This window comes from Typopeltis vanoorti, chromosome 4 (genome assembly GCF_054136105.1).
Source record: "Typopeltis vanoorti isolate ZY-2024b chromosome 4, IOZ_Tvanoo_1.0, whole genome shotgun sequence".
In the NCBI taxonomy this organism is placed as follows: Eukaryota; Metazoa; Arthropoda; class Arachnida; order Uropygi; family Thelyphonidae; genus Typopeltis; species Typopeltis vanoorti.
The window spans coordinates 3,140,285-3,157,231 of record NC_143552.1 but is presented as its reverse complement, the minus strand read 5'-3'; the positions used below and the strand labels follow the sequence as shown (position 1 = coordinate 3,157,231).

The 16,947-nt window shown below is 38.0% G+C and overlaps 1 protein-coding gene across 1 annotated transcript in view; it reads left to right on the top strand.

The window, feature by feature from the left end:
• The window catches only part of LOC150107076 (nitric oxide synthase, inducible-like), a 317,964-nt gene that overhangs the window by 48,682 nt on the left and 252,335 nt on the right, over window positions 1-16,947 (top strand). The window contains exons 4-5 of the mRNA XM_090391607.1: window positions 807-908; window positions 6,224-6,418. Of these exons, the coding sequence (XP_090247733.1) occupies window positions 807-908; window positions 6,224-6,418 (297 nt within the window). The remainder of the gene's footprint in view (window positions 1-806; window positions 909-6,223; window positions 6,419-16,947) is intronic.

Genomic DNA, 16,947 nt, shown 5'->3' with positions numbered 1-16,947 from the left:
AGACAGATTAAGAATTTGTGGACTGCAGCCACTAGCAAACATGAGAAAGAAGCATGATATGATTCAGACTTTCAAACTTCTGGAAGAGTCATACATGATGTCATAGATGGAATTTTTCTTTTTCTAGAGGGCAGGAAAAGGATGACAAGGCATCTTTTGAAGTTTAGAATGAATGCCATCTAGAAGGGACTGAGTGCTAGATTTTTCTTTCATAGTGGTGTGTAAATGGAATTGATTGCCATTGGAGTGGTGAGTGCAGGTATGACAACTGCTGCAGGTGATATATGGCCTCTCTCAATTGGTCCCTATCTCTCTTATTACTACTAATAATAATAATAACGATAATAACATGTATGATTTTGTTAGGGAGTTTCATCAAATGATTAGATAGACTAATCTTTAACAAAAGTTATTTTAGTTCAATAAACTACTGTGAGCCGAATTCTGTGCTAGTTCTAACATCATAATTTCAAATGTTCTTTTAATTGTAGGAGAGTTGTTATTTTCAAAGGTACACTATCATACTAGCAAGGTCTTCATTCTCCAAATCAGATGATTATTACGATAAGTCCATCCACTTTTACTATTGATTTATTAACAGATTCAGAATGTGTGTACACTGAAAACTATAATTGTCTTATGGTTTATCCTTTTATTACCATTTTATCCTCCCTCAGATAAATGGTAGATGACTATATATTGCTTTTTTTTTTATTTTATGTGATAGCCTAATAGTAAAATGTAAAAGTGCTATATCTGTTATTTAAAATTTATTTCACTGTAAATTAAAAACAGCCTATCAATAGGAAGTTGCTGACAAGATGGGACTTAACACTTCAACATCAACTAGCCTGTGGAAAGACAAAGTGTTGGTCGAAGTGAACATCGCTGTTATACATAGTTTTCAGGTAAGGTCAGTTATGATTTGCCTTAAATTTCATATTGTTATTATTGTACAGGAATCCCAATAATGTTAATTAGATTATTGGTGCCAGCCTGGTTGGCCAAGTGGTTAGCGTATTTCCTCTGCAGCCAAAAAGCTGCGGGTTTCAATCCCACCATGGGCATGGATGTTTGTGACAGTGAAAATGCTAGTAGTGGTGGTCAGTAGAATGTATTAGTGCAGATGATGCGTTGGAGATGGAGAGTTGTAGAGTAGGTGCCCTCCCTCGATAAGACTTTGGACTCCCTGGAGGTGTCATGTAATAATAATAATAATTAGTGATGATGATGTTGGATTAATGATGTATGTTAATTAGGCTATTAGAGCACAAAAGGGGAGCGTGAAAGAAATGATTGTAGTGACTGGAATGAATGATTTAAAAGGAGAAAAGTATGACATGAGAGAGGACATGAAAAAACTACTGGAAGTAGCAAAAGAAAAGAGCGAGAGAGTTAAGATAGTGAGTCTGTTGCCACGGTATGGCAGAGTACAGCTGAGAAGAAGGGCTAAAATAGTTAATGACTCGATGCATAGATTATGCAAGAGGAGCAGTGTGGAGCTTGTGGATATATGGAGTGAGTTTGATAGGCAAAGGGACATATACAAAAAGGATGGTTTGCATGTGAATGGATTTGGTGTTTAGAGACCGGAAAAAGTGTTGAATGAAGTGAAAGTGGATGTACAGAATCAGCGAACTAGAGCTTTGGGGGGGGGGGGGTAACTGTTGAGGGGATATTTAGACATCAGTGAGGCATTTGAGTGTAACAATATGTATAATATGCCTAAGTTAGTGCCACTGATAACAAAATAGAATGAGATAGTTAGTATAAAGCAATAGGATAGTGGTGGACCTAAGGGGCTTTTGCACTTTATGTAGACTAATGCGAGGAGCATTTGGAACAAGCTAAAGGAATTTTTGACATTGGTTGACCCAATCATCGAAGAATCAAGAAACACTTGTGGAGCAAATTTAAGGAGAAAGGTGACCAGCAGGCACAGGAACAGTACATGGCACAACCCAGAAGGTAGCTAGCATGGTGTTACAAGCAAAAGAAGATTATGAAAGTAAGTTAGCAATGCAGGCTAAAGAGAATCCCAAACAGTTCTTTCAATACGTTGCAAGTAAAAGAAACAATGTATATGGCTTAATGATTTAAATGAATGCTGATGGATGGTAGGGAGGTAACTGAATCAGCCGAAATAATAGAATTACTAAGTGAACACTTTGCAAGAGTATATCATCCAGGTGGTGATAGTGCAGGAATTAGAGAGCCAAAGGCTTATACAGGACCATTACATAACCTTAATGTGAATACATCTGTGGGAGTGGATGGTATACCAGCTCGAGTTATACGCAAAGTGGCGAGGGAATTGTCAGTGCCCTTGGCTATATTGTTTAATCTAAGTCTCAGCTCTGAGTTAATCCTGAGGGGGTAAAAAGAGGGGAAAATAGTTCCATTGCATAAAGGAGACTCCAAGACTGATGTAGCAATTACCAACTGATCAGCACATCAGGAGTTGTTGAAGTATTGGAGAAGTTGGTCAGGCGTAAATGGGATATTGTATGGGTAAGTCTGAAGGATAGGTTGTTCCTCAGTAACTTGCTCACATTTTATAATACAGTTACATCTGAGTTGGATAAAAGTAATGGGTTTACAGTAATACCATTAGACTTTGCAAAGGCCTTTGACAGGGTACCACATGGAATTCTAATCAGTAAACTGCAGCACATGGGAATGGATATAGGGTTGGTGAGATGGATAGGAGGGTGGTTGATGGAAAGATATCAGAGAGTAGTTTATTCAGGAGTAGTGTACACATGCTGCAGGTATCTGTTGTTGGACTGATACTGTTTAATTTGTTCACTAACGTTATAGGAAAGTATCTGAAAGGAACTGTTCAGTTATTTGTTGATGATGCAAAGTTGGGTAGAGCAATAGTTAATACAGATGATGTCAAAATTTTGCAAGATTATTTGGATAGATTGGCAGGCTGGGTAAAGGTAAACTGATGTCAGTTTAATGTGGCAAAGTGTAAGGTTATGCATTTTGGAGTGAAAAGACTATGAACTGTATACCTCATTGGTGGAACTATACTCCAGGAAATTGACGAATCCAGAGACTTGAGATCATTAGTGGATAGGGAGTTAAAGATTAGTGGGGCACATAGCAAAAGCAGCTCATCGGATCACTTGGTTACTGTAGAATATTTTGACAAGCAGGTTATTGTCCCTCTTTATCGAGCTTTGATGAGACCCCATCTTGACTACTGCATGCAGATCTGGGCACCAGGGTTTCTTGGTGATGAAGAGGAGGAGGAGGTGGAGAGGATCCAGAAGCGAGTGACCAAAATGATAGGAAGTCTATGGAATGAACATTGAGAAAATGTTGATATTTGGGGTTACAGAAAGCTGATAGGTGGAAAAGGGGTGATATGATTGAGACATACAAATTGCTGAGAGGTGTTTACAAGACTAATTCTTGTAATCCACTCATACTCGGTTTCCACCGGCCATCCATGAAACTGAACGTGAGTGTAGTTAGCAAGGGTGTTAGAAGTAGGTTTATTGCTTGGAGAATAGTGAAATGAGTGGAATAGGTTGCCCGAGTCTTTTGTGTACAATGACAGTAAATGAATTCAAAGCAAAGTATGATAGATACTGTGCAAATGTTGGATAGTTCTTGACATGAGGTTTATGGCCTCTCTCTCGATGATTCTAAGGACTCCATAGTAGAAAAGTTGTGATATTCATCATGAAAGACTTGAGGTAGAACCATGTAACTTACACATTACTCTAAATATTCCCCACAAAGTGTTATACATTTGTTACAATGCTGCTGCATGATTTGCAATCCTCTGAGAAAAAACTCATTCCCTTTTTTGCACAAACCAGTTCTCATCTGCAGATATAATTTCATCATCTGTAGTAAATTTTGATCATTTCAAGTGTTTCTTTAAATGTAGGACTAGGAAATAGTCAGATTGAACCAGGTGTGACAAAGAGGGTGGGCAAGGCTGATATTGGTAACTCAAGTTATGTATTCTTTGTTAGGTTTCATAAGCAGTGTGAGCAGTCGCATTATCCTGCAAAAGCAGCATGCCTCTGCTCAGTTTCTTGTGCATTTTTCCTTCAGTACCTTCCTTTAATTCCTTCAAAACTGTTGTTGAATAAACCTTCTCTAACAGTTTCATCTTTTTTTTTTTGAGGTACTTGGCAAGGATTACACCATCCACATCCAAAATGACAATGGCAAGAACCTTCCCAGCTGACTTTTGGATTTGGAACTTCTTTGGTCAATGAGAACATTTGTGTTTCCATTCGATTGATTGTTTGGTCTCTGAGTCATAGTGATGAAGTCTTGCTTCATCAACAGTCACAATACAAGCCAAAAAATTGAACCCGATTTCTCAAAATTACCCAAAATCCCTTGAGATGAACACACACACATTTTCTCTTTTGGTTGACATTCAAACATTTAGGGACACACTTCGCTGAGAGCTTCTGCACATCCAGATGGTGGTGGATAATGACCCTAACTTGTTCTCTGGATAGCCACAGAGTCTTTGCAATGTTTTTGGCTGGTTCGTCTATTATCAAGGATCATGGCATTCACTGCATCGATTTTCAGGTGTGATTACTGTGGAAGGTCTTCTTAACATGGGGATGTCTATTGTTTCAGGATGCCCAGTTTTAAACTTATTGGATATGCTTGGGCACAGTCCTCTGAAGTCTCACACAAGGTTTTGATAAATCTCAGTTACAGACTCTTCTTGCAGCATGAAAAACATGATGTTGGCCTGTACCACTGTGTCTTTGAATTTCTTCAAAACCTCTGATGTATCTTATTATATATCCTAAAAGAAAAAGAACAATTACAATTTGGTGAAACTTGGGCATTAAAGGGTTTTAAAATATGTTCTTTCTTTCTTATCAGTTGCTTTAATATTATTTTTGTTTTAGGTGTTTACCAGAAACTTTAAGCCCTCTCTCATATGGGGTAGCAGTATCAGGGAGTAGGAAGGTTACAGTGGAGTTCTGCAGAGTTCAGTACTGCTGGGACCATTACTGTTTAATATTAATGTCAGTGATATTGGCACAGCACTACCTGGATATGTTCAGTTGCGTACAGATGAACTGAAGAAGCTTGGAAGGGTTATTAGTAATGGTCTTCATGTTTTGGATCTTCAAGAGGATTTGAATAAGCTAGAAAGGCAGGCAAACAAATGGGGATGTCAGTTTAATAAAACTAGATGTAAAGTTTTAAAATTTGGGTTGGACAGATGAAATGCTTCATACTCATTTGGTGGAGTTACACTGGAAGAAAGTGAGGAAGAAAGGGATCTTTGGATGATTTTGGGTAGAGATTTGAATGTTGAGGACGTATTGCGAAGGTTGTGAAGATATCTCAGAGAACTGCTGCAATGTTGAGTAGGACTTTGACTATGAAAGATAAGTGTAGTGGTCCCATTGTATAACGCTTTGATTAGACTGCATCTGGATTTCTGTGCTCAGATCTGGACACGATTTGATGGGAATGAAAAAACCTTGATGAGGGTGTAGAGATGGATAACGGAAATGATATCAGGACTGTACAATGTTATTTTGAGGATAGACTGAGGACATGCAGACTGCAGAGTTTGATGGATAGAAGACAATGGGGAGATATAATTGAGACATTCACACTTTTGAAGAGTTATTATCATTTTAAGACTGAGATTTTTCAGATGGTAGAATCAGTGGAAGGAGCAAGGACAAGGGATCATCCCTGGAAGTTGCAAACTGGAGTGATGAATAAAACGTTATGAAGCGAGATTTTTGCATGGAGGAATGGTAAGAGCATGGAGTGCATTGCCTAAGAGGATGGTTATGTGCAGATAGTGGATGAGTTTAAAGAGTGGTATGATAGACTGTGTTGACTTTCCATTATGAGTGTTGTGACTCCACGTAGGTCAGGAAAATAATCATTATCATAAATTATTTTATTATCTTTATTAACTTAAACTTTGTTAGCTGATTGTGACCTAGCCTTCTCCTACAGAGTTGACAGGATTTCACTCCTGGAAGCATGATCTCCCACAACACGCATACAAAATAGAAAAAATAGGTCAAAGAAACACATTGATAGTCATAATACATTGTGAAAATAGAATTAACTGTCCCATCATTACTAAAATTAGGTTTATAAAAAGCAAACATACTTGGCCCTATCAGGTCACTGAACCTAATATATAAGGCAAGACGGAATGAGATTACTTTATAAGTACTATTTTTTTTTCCAGAAATATCAAGTAACTATAGTTGATCATCACACAGCCTCAGAGACCTTCATGAAGTACATGGAAGCAGAGTACAAACAACGAGGTGGTTGTCCTGCAGATTGGGTTTGGATTTTGCCACCAATGGGTGGCAGCATCACTCCAGTGTATCATCAAGAAATGATTTCCTATATATTAAAGCCTAGTTACGAATACCAGGTAACAATATATATTGATACCATTAAATTTGTAATTAAAATTATATTACATTAGATGGTTTTCAAGAACATATATGGGGAATAATTGTGTATTATAAACCAATAATTTTTCACCCAGCTATTTCCAATCTTGAGAAATAAAGAGTTTAAGCAAAATCTCAATGTATATTCAAAAATAAATAAAATTGGACTCGTTCTAGTCAGTTATGGTGCGTGAAGATATACAATGTCATAATTTGGGCAATATTGTTTCACTTCGCAATGGAGGTGATAAAAATTGAACTGCGAATTTTTAGCCAGTTTGTGTTGCAGTTAAGGTGTCATTGTCTGAGAAGTTAATGAGGTGGGGATCAAGAACTTGGTTGATAACATCAGTAATCTCTTTAATGGTAAGTATTTATTTGCTAAAAGGGGATGTGGGACCACTCTTTTCTCCAATATCTTTATGTATTAGTCACGTTTCATCATACCATCAAGAGGTACAAGTGATCCTGGACTGCCATGTATTTACAGTAGAGAACAAATTAATCTGAACAAGTAGAATTTTCATCAAGTTTTTGGTTTTTATTTGGTTTTTGTTTCAGTTCACAATAATTTTAGCTTTGGCTTTGGTTTACTAATTTTGGTTTTGGTTTTAGTTCACTATTTTGGTTGACGCTTTGTGTTTTAACTGATGAATGATATGCAGAAAAACAGTCTCCAGTGAGCAGTAGTGTACAAAGATTAGACTATTGATAAGTAGAAGAAGGTCATATTCTCAGATGAGAGCCACTTCTTTGTCCGTATCCCATGTGTGCAAATCAGTGGCTGAGAAGATATAAAAATAAAGATATTGGAGAAAAGAGTGGTCCCATAGATCCAGAAAGACAAAGAACTCATCTTTCAACAGGATCTCGCTCCATGCCACACTTCACGAAAAGTGAAAGAGTTCCTCAAAAATCACAACATTCAATTGGTTCAGTGGCCAAGTAAATCTCATGACATTAACCTAATAGAAAATTTTTAGGCCACAGTGAAAAACAGACTTGGAAAATTAAATTGTGATACAAAGGATAACTTAATACAATCCATTATAAATGTATGGTTTCGAGATGCAGAGAAAATAAGAAAATGTTGGTAGAGTCTATGTCTAAACAAATTAATGAACTTATTAGAAACAGAGGAGCACATAAACAAAATTATTAGTTAAAGTTGGAGTTTAATTTTTGTACTTATTTTCTTGCAAAATTAAATTTTTTCTTTAAAATGTGTTTGGATTAATTTGTTTGCTACTGTATGGGTGTGACAATTTAATTCCTGGAATGTGCCTATAAAAAAACCTATGTTCAGAACTATACATTAGTGGCTACTGTCGCCTTCAAAGTAGTCCCGTGTGCATTTACACACTGATTTAGATGGTGTTTCCATTTTTGGAAACAGTCCTGGAACTCTTTTTCCAGAATACTATTGAGTTTCTTTATCACATTATGCTGGATATCTGCGATATCAGAAAATCTTCATCCTAAAGTGCAGTCTTTAATTTTGGAAATAGCCAGAAATCACGAATAGCCAAGTTGGGTGAATAAGCAGAATGACCTAATTTGGTAATTGATTTTGTTTAGCTAGAAATTCTCTCGCAATGCTATGGCTTGGTGCATTGCCGTGATGGATGATCCACTTGTCAGGCCACAATTCAGGTCTTTTTCTCTGAACAGAATCTCATAATCTTTTCAGCACCTCTAAATAGCATTGTTGATTGACTTTTTGTCCCTTTCTAATGAATTCATAGTGGACTCTTCCCCTTGTGATCGGAGAAACACACCAGCGTGGTTTTGAACTGTGAATGTGACATGTGTGCTATTTTAGCACGCATGTCACACGTCTGGTATTTTGTTTCAGGATTGTGCTGGAATCACCAGGTTTCGTCACCCATAATTACTCTTGGAAACGTGTTTATTTGCAGAAAGATCAGTCACAACTTGAAGCCGCCAATGCTTCTTTTTGTCTGTCAAGATCCGATGCACAAACTTCGCAGAAATCTTTCGCATACCCAGTTCTTCAGTTAAAATTACCCTGACTGTTTATCGATTCATTTGCAATTCACCAGCCATTAATCACATACTTAATTGTCTGATAGACTGTACCATATCTCGCACTCTCTTCACATTTGCATCCATCATTTTTGTTTTTGGCTGCCCATTTCTGGGATCATCGTGCACATCTTCTCACCTGCTTTAAATCTGTTATGCAACTCAAAGACACTTGACTTTTTCAGAGCAGCCACGCCATATGCCATTTTCAACAGCTCCAACATTTCAGTAGCAGTTTTGCCGATTTTCACACAAAATTTGATATTAACACACTGCTCAAATTTCAATCACACATTTTTATGCCAAAGTTTACATGCTGATCTCTATTGTTTTTGCAATAGCCAACTAGCAAATGGCCCTATCGGCTTCAGGTGTTTATCATGCATTAATTATAACATGTACAAAGATGATTACTCGCATGACTCCAACCAAATCCAAATCACCACACTGGTGATACAATGCAGCTCTTCCAGTAATTAAATTGTCACACCTCGTATATATATTATAACAAGGTTGCAAATTCGTCGGACAAGGAAGATCCATATACAGCAGTATATTTAAATTTTTCAAAGGTGTTTGAGATATTACCACCTAAGTTGGTAATTAAATTCAAATGGATGAGTTTAGATAATAAACTCATCCATCAAACAAATAATAAAATTGAATGATAGATATTATCATTATTATACTGGTATCTCCATGCAGTCAGAAAAGTGAAGATTCATTGCAAGAGATCCATTATTCACACAATACTTATCATACCTCTTCTAATTCACTGAAGAAGTACTCACAACCACCTCTGGAGACCTATTCTATGCATTCACCACCACCAAGCAAAAATTCTAGTCTTATCATCCTTGCTAACCACACTCTTACACAATTTCCATGGTTTACTGCCTCATTCTCTCTCTTTTTGCCTTGTACTGAAAGAAGTTTTCATCATCATCCTATAAAACTTCTTTAATAACTTATATGCCTCTATCATGCACCCCTTTTTTGCCTTTTAGTTAGTTTTGATGCCAGCAGACTACCAGTCTGTTCTCAATGGGAGCATTCTATACACCTGCCACAATTTTCGGAACTCGCCTCTGGATCCTCTCCCCAACTTTCTCATTACCATGGAATCCAGGTATGCAAATGTGGCTTTATATAGGGGAACAACAACTTCTAAATCCCTGCTTGGGATTTAATCTAATCTTTAAAGGTACCTGTGGCATAATAACTATAAATAATAACTTAACACGATAACCACAGTAATTAACTTTAATGAAATAATGGTACAAATATTTCGTACTAAAATTAACAGTACATCATCAGTATAGAACAAACATTTAAAAGGAATCGAATACAAAGTACAGAACAGCTGGTGGATTACCAACTAAAATTGTTGCCACGTGTAAGAAAATTCTACATTATGAGAGAAGGTCACTACCCAGACCGGTTTCAACCTTCTCTCATAATTTAGAACAGTAATACAGCTCCTAGGAGTTAAGTTCACATTATGGGTAAATATCAAGAATAGTGATCGGAGCTTGCTCCACCTTTGCTATGAGTTGCCTCAGCTTGCACTACCTTAAGGGTCAGTTGCTGCGATCCAGGTATTTGCTTACGCTTTGATCGGATCTTGCTCCACCTTTGCTATGAGTTGCCTCAGCTTGCACTACCTTAAGGGTCAGTTGCTGCGATCCAGGTATTTGCTTACGCTTGGAATCGGCGAACTTTATATAATTTCTATATTCGGCATGAAACTCTTTTGAGTTACTTATTCGGCTAAGAAGAAATATGGGATGTAATATCCCTTAACTTAAACAAGGAGATCGTGTTTTTTTTTGTTGTTGCTGTTGTTTTGTTTAAGAGATAATGAGATTATAGCAAAACTATTCCAATCACATATATCAAGGTATTTCAGAAAAGACAACTAAAGTTTTTTGTAAATATAATCTCCATACCACTTTCAAACTACACATACAACTAACAACCTTCATCCTTTCTCCTAAGAATCGTCTTCATCCTCTTGCACATCCTGGACTGTATAACGTCCCTTTTGCCTGCACCCCTCCATGTGGGGCACCTGTTCGATGTGGAGGGGACCTCCCAGTGATGGTACTGGTTCTTTTCATTCTTCCTCTTTTTCTTTGATTTTCTTCCCGTATTCTTTGCTCTACTTCTCCTGAGTCTTTTTCACTATCCTTTTTCCACACCACCATCACTGGGATCCAACGCCCTGCCGCCATGTTTGCCGTGCGGTGTGACCCGTGGACATCCGGAAAGGGGGATCCTGGTAGTCTTGCACTACTTTGGCCCCTGCTTCGGCAAGACGGGTGGTCCTGGATGTCCCAGTCAGGATCAATCGGCTAGTGGGCTTGCCTGCAAGGGTCAATGGTGTTGCAGTAAGTCTCTCACCCCGTGGTCCAGGGTCAGGATCCTAGACCTGCTGCAGTACTGGTATAGCGTCCAGGGTAGCCCTGGCATTCCACTCCTGAGCGCATTTTTTGCTTGCCGGATAGTGGGTGTCCATGTGTGGCTCCGTGGTGGGTGGGGAGCTTTGGTGACGAATTAAAAATTCCTTAAAATATGAATTCTTCATCCTCAAATGTTTCAGGGACCCTAACAAAGTCCCAACCAAGTACTGATAATATAGACACAGCATATGGGAACAGAAATAAGAAACAAAACATATCGGATACTAAGAAAAATGTACCAACCTTTTTGATCATTCATGCAGTGGGTGAAAAACCAATTGGGAAAATGTCACCCTTCTTTATCCAAAAAGGTTTAGAAGGACTGGCAGGATCTCCCAAAACTGTCAAGAAATTACGTTCAGGTGATATCCTCGTGGAAACAATGTGCAAACAACTTTCCGAGAAATTACTGAGAGCAACGACAAGGGTGGAATACAAATTGCAGTAACACCTCACAGAACACTCAATTGCAGTAGAGGAGTGATATCAGAATGGGATCTCCTTGAAGTTCCTGATGAGGAGATATGTTCAGAGCTTAAAGATGTGACGAGTGACGGGTGTGAGGCACATCCTGATACGCAGGGATGGTCACCTGGTCTCAACCAAGAACATCATCCTTACTTTTGATACACCTAGGCCTCCAACATCTGTAAAAGCAGGGTATCTCAGCTGTCCTGTTAGAACATATATCCCTAACCCGCTGAGATGCTTTAAATGTCAAAGGTATGGACATGCCCAAACTGCCTGTCGTGGTTCTACTACCTGTGCTCGATGTTGGTAGTAAAGAACGTGAAAATAAATCTTGCTGTGAAAAAAAAGCTAAATGTGTCAACTGTCAGGGAGATCATCCGGCATACTCTCATGCATGTCAGAAATGGAAAGATGAAAAAGAGATACAAAAAATAAAAACAGAACAAAACATTACATATCAGGATGCAAAAAGAAAGCTAGCCACCATTACACCTGTTCTACGATCCTCTTATGCTAAAAAAGTAACAATTAAAAAAGTGCCAACAGCAACTCAAACATGTATGTCTATTCCACCATTTGATAATTTCACCATTATTTGAACTTTACGATCGTAAGTGCTTCTCTGTTGAGCGCATTAATCACAAGACCTATGGCCTTACTCCAGAGACAACTTCAAAAATGGTCCCATTCAATGAAAACTCATCTGTCAAAAAAATTATGGTGGAGACTTCACTCAAAGATAAACCACCAGACACATGCACAGAAAAAATGGATACCTCGATACCCACTGAAAGCAAACTAAGCATACCAACTGACCCTAACACATTTGATGTTTTGAACACTACCAGAGGAAGAGATGAACACTGGCCGTCCATACTTCCCTAAAACAGTGGATAAATATAAATCTGATAAAGGTAAGCCCTCAACCTCTCGAAAACCAGACAAGTCAATAAAATCAAAACAATAGGAAAAATTTTACAATGGAATTGTCGTGGGATCTGCCAGAATATTGACAATATCAAGATGTTGTTGCAGAAACACAAATCTTTCTGTTTCTGTCTATAGGAAACTTACGTAAAACCCAATGAGGACCATACCTTTAGGAATTTCACTATTGTAAGGATAGAGCTGGAGATGGTCCTGCTCATGGAGGAGTAGCTATCCTAGTGGGCAGTCATACTCCTTTCCATCAGGTCCAACTTAATACTTCTCTGGAAGCGGTAGCGATTCGCTTCTCTGTGGGATTCCTTATTACAGTATGTTCAATTTATTTACCACCAAATGCTGAGTTAAATGAAATTGATCTTGATAACCTTATCTTGCAATTGCCTGAACCCATACTTTTGATGGGTGACTTTAACGGTCACAATACTCTGTGGGGTAGTGCCAACACTAATAGACAAGGACGAAGCATTAAAAAAATTCTTGATAATAATAACCTTTCCCTTCTAAATAATAAACTCAATACTTTCTTCCATATGCCTACCCGCTCATATTCTGCAATTGATCTTACAATCTGTTCCCCTTCCATTCTTCCACTGCTCATGTGGGACGTTGAAGAGAACATATATATGGAAGTGATCACTTTCCTGTTCTTTGTACAATGTCTTCACAGGAACCATGTTCACCCACACAGATACCTATATGGAAAATGAATGAGGCAGACTGGAACACTTTCTCTTATCTTGCAAAATTTAATGCTGATGCCATCAGTCAAACACCTATCAATGAAGCTGTAAAATATATAACAGAATGCATTGTCCAGGCAGCAACAAACTCCATCCCAAAAACATTATCTCGATTTCCAGTCTATCCAAAGCCTTGGTGGAACCCAGAATGTCAGGCAGCCAAAAAAGATCAACACAGAGCATGGAGCATATTTTGTAGATACCCACCACATCAAATTTAATAACTTTCAAGCGTGCTCGAGCCAGAGCACGTTTTGTAAGATGTCAGAGTCAAAAACAATCATGGATCCAATTTACTACATCAGTTAATCAAATGACCAGTCCAAAAATTGTATGGGATAAAATCCAGAAAATGAAAGGCTGATATAGTACACATTGTTTGTCCACCTTAGACTATAATGGAAGTGTTCTTGCTGATCCCAAAGCTATTTCAGATACTTTAGGAGAAACTTTTGCTAAAATCTCAGCAACAGCTTTATATTCTCTGGAATTTTTAATGCTGAAAGAGCAGCAAGAGAAACAAAGGCTTAATTTTTCTACCAACATTCTTCAGCCCATATAATCAGTCATTTGTCAAGGAGGAACTAAAAAGAGATCTCCTACAATCTCACCCTAGTACAGTAGGACCTGATGACATCCATTATGAAATGATAAAACATCTACCATCATCTTCTATGGATTTTCTTCTCTTATTATACAATAGAATACTTGCAGAGGAAGAGTTTCCAAATTCTTGGCATAAGTCAATTGTCATTGCTATCCCAAAACCAGGAAAAGATCCAACACAAGCAAATAATTATCGACCCATTGCTCTGACCAGCTGTCTTTGTAAGATACTAGAGAAAATGGTTAATGCCAGACTTCTCTGGTACTTAGAAAGCAACAGTCTTCTTTCCATACACAATGTGGTTTCCGTAGACATCGATCAACTTTAGACCATTTAGTTTGGTTAGAAACATGTATAAGAGATGCATTTCTGAAGCGAGAACATCTTGTCTCAGTTTTTTTTGACATGGAAAAAGCTTATGACACAACCTGGAGATATGGCATATTAAAAGACCTCTACAACCTAGGTCTCAAAGGACACCTCCCTATATTTATTAAAAACTTTCTGTCCAAGTGAACTTTCCAAGTCAGAGTGGGAAGTACACTATCTCAACCATATCTTCAAGAACAAGGTATTCCCCAAGGCTCTGTCTTAACTGTAACCCTTTTTGCTATTAAAATCAACTCAATCATTGAACAGCTTCCTCCCACTGTAGACAATGATATACTCTATATGTTGATGACTTCACAATTTACTGCCACTCACGTAACATGAGGGTAATTGAAAGACAACTTCAGCAAGCAATTGATCATATCTCTCTGTGGGCTCTTAATAATGGGTTTAGGTTTTCAACAGAAAAAAGTATCTGTGTACACTTCTGTCGAAAATGCACTCATCACCCAGATCCTGAACTAAGATTGGGACCTACTGTTATTGCAGTAACTACAGAAACCAAGTTCTTTTGGACTCATTTTTGACAGAAAACTCACATTTCTAGCACACATTCGTCAACTAAGAGAAAAGTGCAAAAGAACTTTGAACCTCCTTCGCTCTCTATCCTCTACTGAGTGGGGTGCTGATCGAGCTTCATTGCTCCATCTTTATCATGCACTTATACGTTCAAAGCTGGATTATGGGTCCCAGGTCTATGGTTCGGCAAGACAGAGTAACCTATGATGGTTGGATTCCATCCATCATCAGGGTATACGGATAGCTACTGGTGCCTTTCGCACCTCACCCACTCCAAGCCTCTATGTAGAAGCAAATGAACCGGCTCTATCACTTTGATGAAAACAGTTGTCTCTTAATTACGCCCTAAAAATAAAATCTCTCCCGATCACCCTACATGGAATAGTATCTTCTCTCTGCATTGGGAAGCTCAATATCACACACATCAAACTGCTATACATCCTTTTGGTATGCGTATTAAAGAAACTGTGCAAGCTGTTAGTATAAATGTTGACAACATTAGCTACACTAAACATAACAGCATTCCTCCATAGCAGGTTTGCACACCATCCTGCAACCTCTCACTTTGTCAACTACAGAAATCTTATACCCCATTCATCCATCTGCAATTGTTTAATGCACACAGAGCAGCACATGCTGATTTCTTACCCATCTATACTGATGGTTCAAGAACTAACACCTCTGTTGGCTGTGCTGCTGTGTTTCCTGACATTATTATCTCAAATCAGATCCCACCCGACTGCAGTAATTATACAGCAGAGTTGCATGCCATTCAGCTTGCACTTGTGCATATAAAAGAAACCTGCTACCAAAAGTGTATAATTTATACAGACTCATTGAGCTTTTTACAGGCTATCTCTTCTCCTATGTATAATCCTCATCCAGTAATTTATGAAGTGCTACACCTGCTTCACAAAATGAAAATCCTTAATTTCAATGTTCAGTTCTGCTGGATTCCCAGCCACATCAGAATCAAAGGAAATGAGGCTGCAGATGCAGCTGCTAAATCAGCCCATACCTTCTCCACATACCATTTGACAGTTCCATATACAGACTACAGACAACTTATAAGATCAAAGCTAATTGCTCAGTGGGAGTTAACATGGCAAGAAACATCAACAAACAAATTATATAACATTAAACCTGAAATTAAACAATGGCATTCTAGTCAACGTACAAAGAGAAGGAAGGAGGTTGTCCTTGCTAGGCTCTGCATAGGTCCCAGTCACCTTATGCATTCTCATTTACTGAGAGCTGATGACCCTCCCATATGTGAAAAATGCAAAACACATCTCACTATTCATCATATTCTGGTAGATTGTCAAAAATTTATATGAGAGAGGAATGAAATTTTCAGCTATCTAACCAAGCCAAATACACTCAGGGAAATGCTAGCAGACTCAGGCAAATTGCATGATGTTTTTAATTTTTTAGAAAGAATTAATTTGTACAAACACATTTGACCATAATTTTGTTAATATGTAAATACCATAATGCTAAACTTAAATTTTATGCATCAATGCTGTATAATAATTCCTTTTATTATTATAATAATGTTTGTTATAATCTTACTAGATGTAGACACTGCTTTCCTTGACTTGTTTTGTATATACATATGTTAACCTATAATTATCTATTTATGTACTGCTGAAACCTCTGCAGTAATTTTGTTTATATGTAGATATTGCATCACTTAACATGCATTTTGTGTATGCATCTTATTTACTACTTTATTTTTCGAATAATCATGTAGTGCTGTAGGACATCTTACCTATTTGTGTACTTTCTAGAAATTCTGTTTATATGTAGTCTAAAGTTGCAAAGTGAGGAGTCGAAGTATGTGTCAGGTTGTGAGACAGTTATGGTTGAAGAAAGCCAGAATGCGAGTGAAAATAGTGGATCGATAGGGAATTGCGGTGTACAAGATGGCAATGTGAGCGGTGATCTAAGAAAGAGCGAGAGCAATTATACAGAAAGAGAAAATGGTTTGAATGATAAAAAAAATGAGGAATTATTTGTAGGAAGTGAGATCGCTAGGCTGCGCGCAGTGATACACGATGCGCAGCGGCAATTAGAGCACCTGCAAAACTCTTTCCAGAGTGATTCGGCTAACGTAAATAAACAGCGTGGGCGAGTTTCCGAAATGAAGGAGAGAGTGTTGTATGGTGACTCGTTATTAAGAGGAGTAATAGATGGGAGTGTAACTAAATTGTACTTACCGGGTGCGAAATTTAAGGATGTAAGTGAGAGCATTAGAGTGCAAAAACAGAGGGTGAAAGACGTGTGGACAGACTTATGTGTTCGTTGAACATGTTGTTTATTAT